A 17,020-nucleotide genomic window follows, 5' to 3' on the forward strand; every position below is an offset into this window, starting at 1 on the left:
ACTCCTGTTTATGGTTCTTTGTTAGTCAAAGGAAGCCCTTTCAAATGGCTGATCCCTGTTGAAAGTCCTGCCTGTTGCTGAGGGCCTTCCACGGATGCCAGAGGAATGAGTCATTCAAACAGAACTTCTGAAATTCAAGCACAGCACTATAATTATGCATATATAATTTTGGGGGGGCAGCAGGTAACAGTGACTGTGAAGTAATAATGATAATGACAATGGAAATAAGAGTGTTATCCTAATTAATTTACTGAGAGTTGTTTCCCATTTACCAATTTGGCTTGTTTTGTCTTGAGTGGTGGCCCAAGTACTGGAACAAAGGAATATAAATTCAGTCACTTGGCTAACCTATAATTTATCAAACAAAGTTTAGTTAAAAAAAAAACTGTTGGGTTAGCAGCAATAAATTTAATAACAGTCTGAGAATCTCAATTCATTTGATGAGATTTTAAAAATCCTGAATTAACATTTTTCTCAGGAGGTCTCACCTGCCAAATTGTACATGAGCTGGCCAATCTAAAGCTCAGAAATATTCTAACTTCCATGATGTGAGATAATTTGGAGGGATACTATTAAAGACTGAGAGAAAGATTGGAACAGGATAGAAATGTAAGAACACCTGCAGCAAAGACCAGCCCTTAGTTACCCCACTTAGAAGCTACATTTCCCTAATGATTGTGTGGTTTAATCATCCTTCTCTCCCTTGCCCCTGGGAGAAAAAACAAACATTTCTTCCTGATTTAATCAGTAAGCAGGACCTTTTTTTTACTTGACCATCTGTGGGGACATATGAACTTTAGACAGTAAACTGCTGTAGCCGCCAGCCCCTGATAGACACACGGACCACCAGAAATCAGTGAGTTATAGGAAACACATTATTTATTCAGCCAGCTGGTTCTGCCAGGGGTACGCAGACCCCAAATTAAGCAGCCCCGAAATGTAGAGGTACAGGGTTTTTAAGCCCCAAACCCCATTCTTCATCCTGTTTGAACACACAAGTCTATTTTTCTTCTTTTTACTAACTGTCAACCCACAGGTCGGTTGTGCAAGCGGAGGGGTACAGAAGCAGAAAGCCTTTTGTTAGAGCGTTATGTTCCCATGGGCGATAGCCAAACAGTAATTTTCCAGCCAGCACAAAACTACCCCCTGAGGCTGGGAGCTGTTTTGTTTTGTTTTTGTTTCTGTTTTTTTTCTTGTAGTTATTTAATTTACTTTTATTTTTAAACATTTTTAATTAATTAATTTACTTTTAATGGTGATATTTGTTAATGAAACCAATAAGTTTCGGCTGTACACTTTAACTGTAAGGCATGCATATATATTTACACTGTGTGTTCACCTCCCATAGTTAGGTTTCTTTCTGTCACCACATATTTGACCTCCTTTATCTCGTCTACTTCCCCACTCCCAACTAAACTCTACCCTCTGGTAACCACTAGCCTATTATCCATGTCCATGAATCTCTGTTTCTTTGTCCTGTTCATTTGTTACTTTTAAGTTTATATCAGACATATAAGTGATATCATGTAATTTTCAACTTTTTCTGTCTGGCTTATCTGGCTTAGCATAATTATCTCAAGGTCCATCCACGTTGTTGCAAATGGCAGTATTTCATCTCTTCTTATGTCTGAGTAATATTCCATTGTATATATGTACCACAGCTTCTTTAGCCAATCATTTATCGTAAGACACTTTGGTTGCTTCCAAGTCTTGGCCACCATGAATAATGGTGCTATCTATGTGCAAATATCTTTTCAGATATGGGTTGTCAAGGCTTTTGGGTAAATACCCAATAGAGAGCTTGCTGGATCATATGGTAGATCAAGTCTTAGTTTTTTGAGGAACCTCCATACTGTTTTCCATAGTGGCTGTACCAACTTGTAGTCTCATCAGCAGTGTATGAAGTTTCCTTTTTCTCCGCATCCTCCCCAACATTTGTTATTACTTGTCCTGTAGATTATAGCTATTCTAACAGATGTGAGATCTTACCACATTGTGGTTTTGATTTGTATTTCTCTTCTAGCTAGCAATGTTGAGCATCTTTTCAAATATTTGTTGGCCATTTGTATGTCCTCTAGGGAGAAGTGTCTGTTCAGGTCCTCTGCCTGTTTTCCGATTGGATCATTTGTTTTTTTATTGTTATTGAGTTCTATGAATTTTTTGTATATTTTGGATATTAGGTCCTTATTGGAGGCGTTACTTGCAAATATATTTTCCAATTCAGATGGTTGTCTCTTTACCTTGTTAACGGTTTCTTTTGCTGAGCAGAAGCTGTTTAGTCTGATGTAGTCTCATTCATTTATCTTTGCTTTTACTTCCATTACATTTGAGGTCAAATTCATAAAATCCTCTTTAAGTCCAAGGTCCTTGAGTTTAGTTCCTATATTTTCTTCTATGCATTTTATTGTTGAGGGTCTTATATTCAGGTCTTTAATCCATTTTGAGTTAATTTGGGTGTGCGCTGATAGTCAACAGTCTAGTTTCATTCCTTTACAGGTGGCTTTCCAGTTTTCCCAGCACTATTTATGAAAGAGGCTTTCTTTTCTCCACAGTATGTTTTGGCTTATTAGTCAAAAATTATTTCTCCATATAAATATGTGTTTACTTCTTCTGGACTCTCGATTCTGTTCCACTGATTCATGTGTCTGTTTTTCTACTGTCGCTTTGTAGAATAATTTGAAGTCGGGCAGAGTGATGCCTCCAGACATGTTCTTTTTTCTCAGGATGGCTTTGGCAGTTCAGGGTCTTTTGTGATTCTATACAAATCTGATGAGTTTTTGTTCTATTTCTTTAAAAAATGCCGATGGGATTTTGATGGGGATTGCATTTAATCTGCATAATGCCTTAGGTAATAAGGTCATTTGAACTATGTTGATTCTTCCAGTTCGAGAACATGGAATATCTTTCCATTTCTTTGTATCTACTTTGATATTTTTAATAGGGTCTTATAGTTTTCATTATATAGGTCCTTCACATGTTTTGTTAAATTTTTGTCAAGTATTTTATGCTTTTTGCTGCAATTGCAAAAGGAATTATTTTTTCCACTTCTTTTTCTGACACTTCATTATTAGAATATAGGAATACAATGGATTTATGAACGTTGATTTTGTATCCAGAGAATTTACTGTATTTGCTTATTGTTTCTAGTAGTATTCTTGTGGAGTCTTTAGGGTTTTCTATATAGAAAATCATGTCATCCACAAATAGTAACAGGTTGACTCCTTTGTTTCCTATTTGGATACCTTTAATATCTTTCTCTTGTCAGATTGCACTCGCTAGGACCTCCAATGTTATATTGAATAACGGTGGCGACAGAGGACAGCCTTGCCTTGTTCCTGATCTTAGAGGGGAGGTTTTTAGTTTTTCACTATTAAGTATAATGTTGCCTGAGGGTTTATCATATATGGTCTTTATTATGTTAAGGTATTTTCCTTCTATTCTGATTTTGTTAAGTGTTTTGTTCATAAATCGATACTGTATCTTGTCGAAGGCTTTTTCTGCATCTATTGATATGATCATATGATTCTTATATTTAATTTGTTTATGTGGTGTATCACATTGATTGATTTGCATATGTTGAACCATCCCCGTGCGTCTGGGATGAAACCCACTTGATCATGGTGTATAATCTTTGTAATATGTTGCTGTATTTGATTCGCTAGTATCTTATTTAGGATTTTTGCATTTGTGTTCATGAGAGATATCAGTCTGTAGTTTTTTTTATGTTATCTTTATCAGGTTTTGGTATCAGGGTAATATTGGCCTCATCAAATGAGTTAGGAACTATTGCCTCCTGTCCGATTTTTTGGAAGAGTTTGAGAAGAATAGATATTAAATCTTCTTTGAATGTTTGATAGAATTCACTGGTGAAGCCATCTGGTCCTGGACTTTTACATTTTGGGAGGATTTTGATGATTGTTTCCATTTCCATACTGCTGATCAGTCTATTTAGATTTTCCAGTTCTTCTTGATTCAGTCTAGGAAGGTTGTATTTTTCTAAGTACTGGTCCAATTTTTCTAGGTTGCTAAATTTGGTGTTATATGCTTTTTCACAGTATTCTTGTATGATCCTTTGTATTTATATGGTGTCTGTCATAATTTCCCCTCTATTATCTCTGATTTTGTTTATTTGTGTCCTTTCTCTCTTCAGTGAGTCTAGCCAGGCGTTTGTCAATTTTATTAAAGAACCAGATCTGTGTTGCATTTGTTTTTTCTATTTTTTATTTTTTTGTTTGTTTTCAATTTCATTTATTTCTGCTCTAATTTTGATGATTTCTTTCCTTCTGCTGACTTCAGGCTTCATTTGTTCTTCGTTTTCTAGGGTTTTTTTTTTTTTTCAGATGAAAAGTTAGGTTGCTTATTTGAGCTCCTTCTTGTTTATCGAGTTAGGCCTGTGATGATATCAACTTTCCTCTTATGACCGCTTTTGCCGTGTCTCAAATGTTTCGATATGTTGTACTATCATTATTGTGCTTTTCTATGTCTCTCTTGATCTCTCTTTTTTTGTTCTCTAGCCCAGTTATTCTCCAGTAGCATGTTGTTTAATCTCCATGTATTTGTGGTTCTTCCTGCTTTCTTTTAACAGTTGATCTCCAGCTTCAAAGCATTATGATCAGAGAATACAGTTGGTATGATTTCAACCATCTTATATTTGTTGAGGCTATCTCTGTGTCCCAGTATGTCGTCGATCCTTGAGAATGTTCCATGTGCACTAGAGAAGAACGTATAAACAGCTGTTTTTGGATGGAGGGCTCTGTAAATGTTAATTATGTCCAGTTGGTCTAATGTATCATTTAAGGATGTTATTTCCTTATTGATTTTCTGTTTGGATGATCTATCCATATCTGACAGTGGGATATTTAGGTCCCCAACTGCAATAGTGTTTTGGTCTGTTTCTCCCTTTACTTCTGTTAGTAATTTCTTTGTATATTTTGGGGCTCCCTGATTGGGAGCATAGATATTAATAAGTGTTATGTCTTCTTGGTGTATGACTCCCTTTATCATATTGATGTTTCCCTCAGTATCTTTACCTTTTTTATTTTGAAGTCTATTTTGCCCAATGTTAGTACTGTTACTACCACTTTTCTCTGAATGCCATGGGCTTGAAATATAATTTTCCACCCTTTCGCTTTGAGTCTATATTTGTCTTTACAACTGAGATGTTTCTCCTGGAGGTATCATATGGTGGGGTTTTGTTTTTTTATCCATTCTGCAACTCCGTACCTTTTTATTGGTGATTTCAGTCCTTTTACATTTAGGGTTATTACTGAAATATGAGGTCTTCTTATAGCCATTTTATCTTTTTCTTTCTGGTAGCTGGGTGTTTCCATTGCATCCTTGTCCTTGTGTTTCTGTTTTCTTTATTTTGGTTGACTTTTGTGGATTTTCTGTCTGGTCCTTCTTGTTTTATGTTGTATACTTTGGCTCTAAATCTTTAGCGTGTGGTTACCATTATGAAGTATGTAAAGGATAGTAATATATATATAGTTGTTCATTTTCTTCTGCGCGTGCTTTATCTCCATTCCCCTCTGCGAATTTGAATCTTTGAATCCTCCCCTTTGCAGTCATTGATGTCTCATTTTGTCTGTATGTATTTTCATTACTATCTTGCTATAGCAAACCTTTTCTTATCTTTTAAGCTTATAATGCCCTGTTCTTAGTTCTCTGCTTCTATTTGCCTGATAGTCACCTTACTCACAGTTATTTTTTTTTTTTAGATGAGTTGACCCCTTTCAACATTTCCTGTAATATATGCCTCGTAGTGGAGAATTCCCTCAAGTTTTGTATGTCTGGAAAGGTCTTTATTTCTCCTTCATATCTAAAAGAGAATTTAGCTAGATACTTTATTCTTGGCTGGTAGTTCATTTCACTTAAAAGTTTGAATATTTGATTCCACTCCTTTTCGGCTTGTAAGGTTTGTGCTGAGAAGTCTGACGACTTGTCCCTGACTGCCCTGAGAATTCTGTCTTTGTCATTCATTTTTGATAATTTTAATACAATGTGTCTTGGAGAAGGCCTTTTTGGGTTGAGATAACTGGATGTTCTGTTCACTTCTTAAATTCCGAGCTCTAGCTCATTCCTTAGATTTGCGAAATTCTCCTCAACTATTTGTCTAAAAATGCCTTCTAATCCCTGCTCCTTTTCCTCCCCTTCAAGAATGTCCATTATTCTTATGTTCCCTTTCCTAATGGTATCAGCTAGTTCTTATATTTCTCTTTCATGATTTTTCATTCTTCAGTTTCTCTCTTCTTCCTTCTGATTTACTTCTAGATTTCTGTCTTCAATATCACTGATCCTTCCCTGCATTTAGTTGACTGTATTTCCCAAGTTTGCTATTTCATTTTTCATCTCTTCCAGTGTGTCCTTTATGTCCAGAACATTTATTTGACTCTTTTTGAGGATTTAAATCTCCTTGCTAAAGAACTATTCTGCTCATCCAGTTTTTTTTTTCAATTCCTAAAATTGTTGATATGAATCAGTTTGAATCTCATTGAATTTTTTCATAAGGACCATACTGAAGTCTCTGTCGTTTAAGTCGCATATTTCTATGTCTGTAAAATTATTTTCTGGAGATTTTTCTCTTTCTTTCTGAGATGCCTTGTCCCTTTTGTTGTTCATGGTGTTTAATGGACTATTTCTCTGCCTGGGCATTAATGGAAGTGTATTCTGCTTTTTTTCCAGAAAACAATTTATTATATAAAGGTCTCTGTTTAGCCTGTTGCAAAGAAGGCATTTTTCTTTTGGTTTCCAGTAAGTGGCGTCTAAGCCTCTTGGTTACCTGCTTTATTTAAAGCCTTAATAATGCTTTTTTCCCCCCACTATATTCAATCCCGCTGGCTACCCTCAGTCTCAGTCCCTGTCAGTGTTAGTGACAGTTTTGGTAGTGTTTGCTCAGATTTCCCTTGGGCTCCGTGGTGTTCGGAGGATATGGGGGAAGGACTCTCTGATTTGAGAGATGGGGGCTGCGGCTTAGCCTCGGTTTTGCAACTGTTAACTGTTGTTTCTCTGCCATCCCCGCTTCTCTACGGTACCCGCTTCTCTGCTTTCTGCTCTGATGGCTAGGCCCTGCCACCAGCTGTGTGGAGCTCACAGCTCTACCAGGGAGGGCTATTTTGGGTAGTTGCCATACCTTCTCTCCTCCCCCTCCTCCTACTGGGATGTTTGGCTGTGAGAGGCAGCATTTTTGTTTTTCCCAGTCCATCATCCAACACCCGTGGTAGCTCTTTTGCACAGAACCCAAGCTCAGATGTGCTGGTGTGCAGTTTGGATGTTTTTTTGTTGAGTTTTAGATGTTTGGCTTATTGTTATTTCAGTGGGAGAGATCTGGGACATCTCTCACTCCGCCATGTTTTTCCAAACACCTGAGGCTGGGAGCTGTTTATGCTTTGTTCATTTCTGTACTGCTAACACTTAGCATGTCATTCTATGCATAATGGAAATTCACTACAAACCTGAGGAATGAAATAATGAATATATGAGATGAGTCCTGCCACCATGGATAGAATTGATGTTCCAATAGATCGAACTCTCATTTGGGTAGAAAGAATGTTACATATAAAAGTAGCCATAAGCAAAGACCATTGGGGAACATTTTTCTTTTCTTTTCTTTTCTTTTTTTATAAACTAGTGGCTATTATTTCTACATTTGCTTTCAATGCCCCCTAGCCAGACTACTTTCTTGCCAAGATTGCCTTGGTTAATGGAAATTCTGTAGGCTGTTGTGGAACAGTGAACACCCTGATTCCCAGCTTTTTGGTGAATGCCTACTATGTGCCAGACACTAGAAGGACTGTGCTAGGCATTTGTTGAAGTGACATAGATAAATTACCAATTACTTTACATAGGTACATAGTTTGTATCCTTTGAATTTGCAGTTCTACTCACAGAATATTAGGCTGGAAGCCACCTTCAGCATCAACCCCCTTGCTATAATAATCAGAGCTCACATTTATTGAGGACATACTGCTCCCAGACACTTCACATACTAACAACCCTGTGAGATAGGTACTCTTGTTACCTATATTTCACATATAAGGTCATTGAGACACAAAGATATTAGTAACTTACTCAGGGTCGCACAGCTAGGAAGTACTAAAGCCAAGATTCAAGCTCGAGTTTGTCAGAGTTCAGAGTCTTCCCAGAGATAGAAAAGGACTTGCCAAAGGTCATTTTGCTGGAGCTTAGCTCTTCTGGCTCTAATTTAGGTGCACATTTTACTCTCATGCTGCTACTTTAGCCCACACTGTGGGATTGCTTCCAAGTATTATTCTCTTATTTAGAAGTGTTCGTCTCCCTAGATGGACAGTGGATTCCTCCAGGGCAGAGATTGTGTTATTATTGTATTGCCTCTTTCATCAAGGGCTTGCGCAAGCTTTGCCTTCAGTAAATAATGGCCTGTAATCAGCTTTTTAGCTGCTGCTTGGAGCTTCCTGGAGCCATCTCCCTGCTACCCCTACTACTCAGGGCTCAGAGGTTGGGAGGAGCCAGGGAGTAGAATTTTGGATAAGCAGTCGCCTCACCGCCTGCTTTCTGTTTTGTTCTCTGCAATACAGATTGAAGATGGGGGCAAGGCAGCCTTGTCTCAGAAGATGAGGACTGGTGATGAGCTGGTGAATATCAATGGCACTCCATTGTATGGCTCCCGCCAAGAGGCCCTCATCCTCATCAAAGGCTCTTTCAGGATCCTCAAGCTGATTGTCAGGAGGTAAGGTACAGAGAGATTTTCTGTAAGATGCAGAGGCCATCAAAAACACTTGGTTGATAGTAAAGCCTCAATAGAGTCATGTCTCTATCAGTATCATCAAAGAAAGAGGTGTTTCTCATGAAGAGAATTCTACAGACAACTGAAACAAAAAGCATAGGAGAAATGGTCTTTGGTTCAAATCCTGGCACCATCACATACTACCCATGTCATCTTAGATAAATTTATTTTACCTCTGCAAAATTTGCTTCTTATTTGCTATTGAAAGAATGAAAATGACTCAATATACACCAAGGGCCTACATAACCCAGTGGTTTTCTATCACCTCCTTCATAACAGGCTGCCACTGATCAACCTCATAGGTTAAAGGGACCTACTACCAGCCATAGCAGGCATGCTGGAGGCTGTGACACACTCTAAGAAATAAACACTGCCCTTGAGGAGTGTACAGTCTAGCAGAGGAGAAAAGACACACATGTGACAAACTTGTGAGCAAAACATTTTTGAAGAAAGCAATTAAAGAGATTTTGCAGGTTGAAGAGTCGTCAAATGGATTGTTCAGATAGATATTGCTATAAGAGTTTAAGAGAAAGAGTATTTCAGAAGAGATTGATAGAGTAAGACTTCATAGAGGAAATGGAATTTGAGCTAAAGGGTAAGTAGAATTTGACAAATAAACCATTAGGAGCATAAAGGCATTCCAGATAAGTAGAGTGGTATAAGCAGAAGGAATGTAGGGACATTTTGGGACATAATCATTTCTGTTGCCCCCAAACATCTGTTTACTGGTGAACTTTCCAAATTTCTGCTTCACCTTTGTACTGCTAGAACTTATACTTCTTCCTCTCCATTAATTTTTTCCTATATCCTATAGACATGCGTAAGTTCCTCCATCTTAATTATTTTTATTAGAAAAAAGAATTTAAAGTGTCTTTCCACAATTATACTTCCCCTCTGGCTACTGCCTCATCCTCCTCCTTTTGCTCATACTGTCTTTCAAAAAGAGAGTCTATACTCATTGTCTCCATTTCTTCACCTACTATTTAGCTTTCTACCCACTGCATTATAAACTTGACCCTCAAAACTCCACTGAAACTACTCTGTCAGAAGCTACATATTAACTCCTAATTGTCAAAGTCAATGGCTTATTTTCAGTCTTTATCATATATGACTTACATATGGCATTGGCCCTTGTTACTAAGGATTATGCCCTCCTTTGTGAAACTCTCCTTTCTTGCTTTCAAGATACCCATTTCCTTGTTCTTTTTCTATCTCTCTGTTCATTTTTTTAAAACTAGGTTCCTTTACTACCTGTCTTTCCTTTGACTATCCCTTAAATGTTGGTGTTCCCCCCTAGTTCCGCCCTTTCTGACTTCATTAATATACTATGGAAAATCTTACCCAGTTCCAGAGCTTCAATTGTTATCTATATGCGGATAAATATACTTCTTGTTCCTCAGATTCATATAGCCAACTTCTTATTTTACATTTATACTTAAATATTTCTGAAGCATTTCAAACACAACTTGCTCAAAACCTAACATGTCATCTTCTCCTCTCAAGATCTTATCCCAGTGACAGGTTCTGTCATGCCCTCAGTCAACCCAACCAGAAACAGAAACCATCTTTAATTCTTCCATTGTTCTCATGCTCTACATTCAAATGATTTATTCTGAGGAGAGAATACTTAGGGCAAAAAAGTTTTGAGTTAGTAAGGGTAAAGTTATATAGGATCTCATTCATTTATTATATTACCTGCTGGTACCTAATATTAAGCCATTCCTGCCCATGTACCTGGATAGGAGGTGACATCTTAAGTAATTCCTTATACAATGGACACATTGTCACTGACTCAATTTCGAATCAATCATGATTCATGTTTTAAATAAGGATTTTTGAAGGAGTATCTTGGTGAATCTGGAAGAGTTTTTGTTTTGAAGTCAGATAGACCCATGTGTGCTACTTCCTAGTTCTGTCACATGGGAAATAATAGTTCCTATATAATGGCATTGTTGTGTTGAATATATGAGGTAATGTATGTAAAGTAATTATAGTAACCAAACACTATTAAATAAGGAGAGCATCAGAATTGTAGTGTGTTTGCAACCTAACCTTCAGATAACATGATTTGCTTGGAAACCATTAGGAGTGGTAAAGATCTGAAGAAGAAATAAAGGTCACTGTCAGATACTGGTTATACAGAGATACCAGCTATACTAGCACTTAAAGGGAATGTAGACACTATTGCAGGGTGGCTTCTGAGCCAGTCATAACAATGAGTGTTCAGGCATGTCACCTACTCATCTTCCCATGATGAGCTCCATGTCCTTTCTCCCTGCTATAGCAATATCTGCCACTGGCAGTTACTTAGGAGTGACCATAATTATGGCCTTACAGGTAGTAAGGCCCTTTAGTTTTCATGATGTGGCAGGTCCTATGGCTCCCCGAACCTACCTTGTCTACACTTTCAGCTTCCCCTCTCAGCCCCTGTTGAAAGAGGCTTTCGATGGCATAATTTACTAGGTGATGCTGCCCTCTTGTGGAGAACTTAACCTTCACCTATGGACTACCCTGGAGATGGAATAGGACATTTATTCCCTCTTTATTGGTCTAAGTTACTTCTTAAATTTATGAAAGAGATTTTAGCACATAAAAGAAATGTGTTATCTCTAAAATTTAGTATTTAGCTTAGTGTTTTGTACTAAGGTAGAAAGACTTCGGTTTGAGTAAGCAATCAGCTGACAAAGATTTAACACTGAGCTTTAGGTCTGGGCTTATGTCCTTTGGAATGAATATAAAAGAAGGAACTTCATAAAATGGCCTATTCTGAAAAGTCAGCCCAGCTCTTCCTCCTATATTGCCTTTTAAATAATGGTCAACTAAGTCAGAAATTTAGATGTTACCCTCAACTCTTACTTGCCCTAATCCCCTTCAATCCAAGTAATTCCAAGTTTAGATGATTCTACTTGCTAAAAACCTCTCTGTAGCCTTTGTGTTAATCCAATCACTCATGGTTTCTTTCCTGGAATATCATAAGAGCCTCTTCACTGCCTTCTCATCTTTTGTTTTACCTCCTCCCAATCAATCCATTCTTCGGGTAAGGCATCTGATCATGTCATTTATCTACTTGGAAAAAAAAGCAGGAACGATAACCATACAATCATGTAGGTCCCAAGAAATTCATTTTATAATGATAGAAGATATAAACTATATTGGAGATATTGTATTCATGAACCACTTTTTTTGCTAAAAACATAAGCATCCAAATATATAAAGAAAAAAGTGCTTCCAATACAAGAAGAAAAATTATAGAATTGTCTGTATGAGAGACATTCACGTAATTTAACTATGACAGACAAAGGAGACCAAAAAAATAGGTACTTAGAATATTTGAAAAACATAATTCATCACATCTAATTAATATCAAAAATATATTTTATAGACAGTGAATACACTCTCTTTTTAGAGAACATTCAGAGAAATATTCACAGAACATTTTTTTAAATAATCATATAGTATGACACCAAGAAAAATTTTGCAACTCTTACAAGTGGAAATTATACTTACCCTGTTCTTGATGATAATGTAAACTTTTGCAAATTTATTTTTTTATTAATTTATTGGGGTAACATTGGTTAATACAATTATACAATTTTCAGGTGTACATTATAATTTGACATCTATATATTCTATTGTGTGATAACCACCCAAAGTCCAGTTTCCTTCAGCTACCATATATTTGATACCCTTTACCCACTTCACCCTCCCCCTAACCCCGTATATTTGACCCCCTTTACCCCATCTACCACTCCCCTCCTCTCCCACCCCCTATTCTCTGGTAATCACTAGTCTATTGTCCATGTCCCTGAGTCTCTGTTTGTCTTGTTCATTTGTTGCTTTTAGGTTTATATCCCACATATAAGGGATATCATGTGATTTTCAACTTTTCTTGCTAGTTTATTTCGCTTAGCATGATTATCTCAAGGTCTATCCATGTTGTCGCAAATGGCAATATTTCATCTCTTCTTATGGCTAAGTAATATTCCATTGTATATATGTACCACAGCTTCTTTATCCAATCATCTATTGTAGGGCACTACGGTCGCTTCCAAGTCCTGGCCACCATGAATAATGCTGCTATGAACATCGGTGTGCAACTGTCTTTTCAGATATGGGTTTTCAAGGCTTCGGGGTAAATACACAGTACAGGAATTGCTGGATCATATAGTAGATCAGTTTTTAGTATTTTGAGGAACCTCCATACTGTTTTCCAAAGTGGCTGTACCAATTTGCAGTCCCACCAGCAGTGTATGCGGGTTCCTTTTTCTCCATATACTTTCCAACATTTGTTATTACTTGTCCTGTTGATTATAGCTATTCTAACAGGTGTGAGATGGTATCTCATTGTGGTTTTGATTTGCATTTTCCTAATAGCTAGCAATATTGAGCATCTTTTCAAATGTCTGTTGGCCATTTGTATGTCTTCTAGGGAGAAGTGTCTGTTCAGGTCCTCTGCCCGTTTTCTGATTGGATCGTTTGTTGTTTTGTTGTTGTTGTTATTGAGTTGTGTGAGTTCTTTGTATACTTTGGATATTAGGCCCTTATCGGAGACATAGCTTGCAAATATATTTCCCCATTTGGATGGTTGTCTCTTTACCTCATTGATGGTTTCTTTTGCTGAACAGGAATTTTTTAGTTTGATGTAGTTCCATTCATTTATTTTTGCTTTTACCTCCCTTGCATTTCGGGCCAAATTTATAAAATCCTTTTTAAGTCCAAGGTCCTTGAATTTTCTTCTATTCACTTTATTGTTTCAGGTCTTATATTCAGGTCCTTAATACATTTTGAGTTAATTTTGGCGTGTGGTGATAGACAGCAGTCTAATTTCATTCTTTTGTAGGTGGCTTTCCAGTTTTCTCAGCACCATTTATAGAAGAAGCTTTCTTTTTCCACTGTATGTTTTTGGCTTTTTTGTCAAAAATTATTTGCCCATATAAATATGAGTTTCCTTCTGGAATCTTGATTCTGTTCCATAGGTCCATATGTCTGTTTTTCTGCCAATACCATGCTGTTTTGATTATTGTCGCTTTGTAGTATAATTTGAAGTTGGGCAGAGTGATGCCTCCAGACATGTTCTTTATTCTCAGGATGGCTTTGGCAATTCGGGGTCTTTTGTGCTTCCATATACATCTGATGACTTTTTGTTCTATTTCTTTAAAAAATGCCGATGGAATTTTAATGGAGATTGCATTTAATCTGCATAATGCTTTAGGTAATACGGTCATTTGAACTATGTTGATTCTTCCAATTCAAGACCATGGAGTATCTTTCCATTTCTTTGTAACTTCTTCAATTTCCTTTAATAGGGTCTTATAGTTTTCAGTGTATAGGTCCTTCACACATTTTGTTAGCATTATCCCTAGGTGTTTTATTCTTTTTGTTGCATTTACATAGGAAATTATTTTTCCACTTCATTTTCGGCCATTTCATTATTAGAATATAGGAACGCTATGGATTTTTGAACATTCATTTTGCATCCAGATGTTGTTTACTGTATTTGCTTACTGTTTCTAGTAGTGTTCTTGTGGAGTCTTTAGGGTTTTCTGTATAAAGAATCATGTCATCCACAAATACTGACAGTTGGACTTCTTCCTTTTTTATTTAGATGCCTTTTATGTCTTTCTCTTGCCTGATTGCACTCACTAGGACATTCAGTGTTATATGGAATAACTGGCAATAGAAGACTGCTTTGCCTTGTTCCTGATCTTAGAAGGAAGGTTTTTAGTTTTTCACCATTAAGTATAATGTTGGCTGAAAGTTCGTCATATATGGCCTTTATTATGTTGAGGTACTTTCTTTCTATACTGATTTTGTTAAGTGTTTTGATCTCGTCGAAAGCATTTTCTGCATCTATTGATATGATCATATGATTCTAATTTTAATTTGTTTAATCGATTTGCATATGTTGAACCATCACGGTGCATAATCCTTTAATATGCTGCTGTATTTGGTTCACTAGTATCATATTAAGATTTTTGCATTATGTTCATGAGAGATATGAGTCTGTAGTTTTATTTTTTTGTGTTATCTTTCCCAGGTTTTGGTATCAGTGTAATATTGGCCTCATCAAATGAGTTGGGAAGTATTGCCTCCTCTTCGATGTTTTGGAAGAGTTTGAGGAGAATAGTTATTAAATCTTCTTTGAATGTTTGGTAGAATTCATTGGTGAACCGTTCTGGTCCCGGACTTTTACTTTTTGGTAAGTTTTTGATCACTGTTTCAATTTCCATACTGCTGATTAGTCTATTTAGATTTTCCAGTTTTTTCTGATTCAGTATAGGAAGGTTATATATTTCTAAGAACTTGTCCATTTCTTCTAGGTTATTAAATTTGGTGTTATATATTTTTCATAGTATTCTTGTATGATCCTTTGTATTTCTGCAATGTCAGTCGTAATTACCACTCTACTATCCCTGATTTTGTTTATTTGCGTACTTTCTCTTTGTTCTTTAGTGAGTCTAGCCAGGGGTTTGTCAATTTTATTAACCTTCTCAAAGAACCAGCTCTTGTTGCACTTACTTTCTCTATTGTTTTTGTTGTTGTTGTTTTCAATTTCACTTATTTCTGCTCTAATTTTGATGATTTCTTTCCTTCAGTTCATTTTAGACTTCATTTGTTCTTCTTTTTCTAGTCTTATAAGATGAACCTTTAGGTTGTTTATTTGGGCTTGTTCTTGTTTTTTGAGATAGGCTTGTAATGATATGAACTTTCCTCTTATGACTGCTTTTGCCATGTCCCAAGAGTTTTGATATGTTGTACTATCATTATCGTTCGTTTCTATGTATCTCTTGATCTCTTTTTTTATTATTTTCTCTAGCCCAGTTATTCTTCAGTAGCATGTTGTTTAATCTCCCTATATTTATGGTTCTTCTTGCTTTCCTTTTACAGTTGATCTCCAGCCTCAAAGCATTATGATCAGAGAATATGGTTGGTATGATTTCAACCCTCTTATATTTGTTGAGTCTATCTCTGTGTCCCAGTATGTGGTCAATCCTTCAGAATGTTCCATGTGCACTAGAGAAGAATGTATAAACAGCTGTTTGGGGATGGAAAGCTCTGTAAATGTCACTTATGTCCAGTTGGTCTAATGTGTCATTTAAGGATGTTATTTCCGTATTGACTTTCTGTTTGGATGATCAGTCCATATCCGACAGTGGGGTATTTAGGTCCCCTACTATGATAGTGTTTTGGTCTGTTTCTCCTTTTTGTCCTGTTATTAATTGCTTTATATATTTCGGGGCTCCCTGACTGGAAGCATAGATATTAATAAGTGTTATGTCTTCTTGGTGTATGATTCTCTTTATCATGATGAAGTGTCTTTCAGTATCTTTGTTTACCATTTTTATTTTGAAGTCTATTTTGTCCAATATTAGAACCACTACTCTTACTTTTCTCTGAATGCCATTTGCTTAAAATATCATTTTCTAACCTTTCACTTTGAGTCTATATTTGTCTTTGGAACGGAGATGTGTCTACTGCAGGCCGCAAATGTACTGAACATTTTTGATGAGTTCAGTCCATTTACATTTAGGGTGATTTTTGAAGTATGAGGTTTTCCCATAACCATTTTATGTTTTCTTTTCTGGTAGCTCGGTGTTTCCATTGCTTCCTTGGTCTCGTGCATCTGTTTTTTTGTTTGTTGGTTGGTTTTTGTTTTTGTTTTTGTTAAGTTTTATAGGTTTTCCCTCTGGTCCTTTTTTTTTCATGTTATATACTTCAGTTCTGAATCTTTGGTGTTTAGTTACCATTATGAATATGTAGAGGTTAGTTATTTATATATAATAGTCCATTTTCTTCTGTGCGTGCCTTATCTCCATTCTCCTTCCCGAATTTGTATATTTGAATCCTCCCCTTTTCTGTTATTGTTATCTCAGTTTGTCCCTATGTATGCTGAACATTCATTACTACCTTGCTATAGTAAACCTCTTCTTATTTTTAAAGCTCATAATGCCCTGTTCTTAGTAAGGGTTGTAATCTTCTGCTTCTATCTGCCTGATAGTCACCTTACTCGCAGTTATGTATTTTTGGTGTGTCATTTTGTTTTAGGTGAGCTGACCCCTTTCAGTATTTCCTGTAATGCAGGCCCCATAGCGGAGAATTCTCTCTCTCTCTCTTTTTTTTTTTTAATGTCTGGAAAGGTCTTTATTTCTCCTTCATCTCTAAAAGAGAGCTCTGCTGCTGGATACATTATTCTTGGCTGGTAGTTCCTTTCACTTATTTTACATTTATTTATTTATTTATTTATTTATTTATTTATTT

General features: G+C 36.5%; 1 protein-coding gene across 2 annotated transcripts in view; it reads left to right on the plus strand.

The window, feature by feature from the left end:
• The window catches only part of SHROOM4 (shroom family member 4), a 228,839-nt gene that overhangs the window by 107,956 nt on the left and 103,863 nt on the right, over nucleotides 1-17,020 (plus strand). For both annotated transcript variants that reach the window (XM_011385116.2, XM_023525978.1), the window contains one exon: nucleotides 8,553-8,704. In XM_011385116.2, the coding sequence (XP_011383418.1) occupies nucleotides 8,553-8,704 (152 nt within the window). The remainder of the gene's footprint in view (nucleotides 1-8,552; nucleotides 8,705-17,020) is intronic.

This window comes from Pteropus vampyrus, unplaced genomic scaffold (genome assembly GCF_000151845.1).
Source record: "Pteropus vampyrus isolate Shadow unplaced genomic scaffold, Pvam_2.0 Scaffold660, whole genome shotgun sequence".
NCBI lineage: Eukaryota > Metazoa > Chordata > Mammalia > Chiroptera > Pteropodidae > Pteropus > Pteropus vampyrus.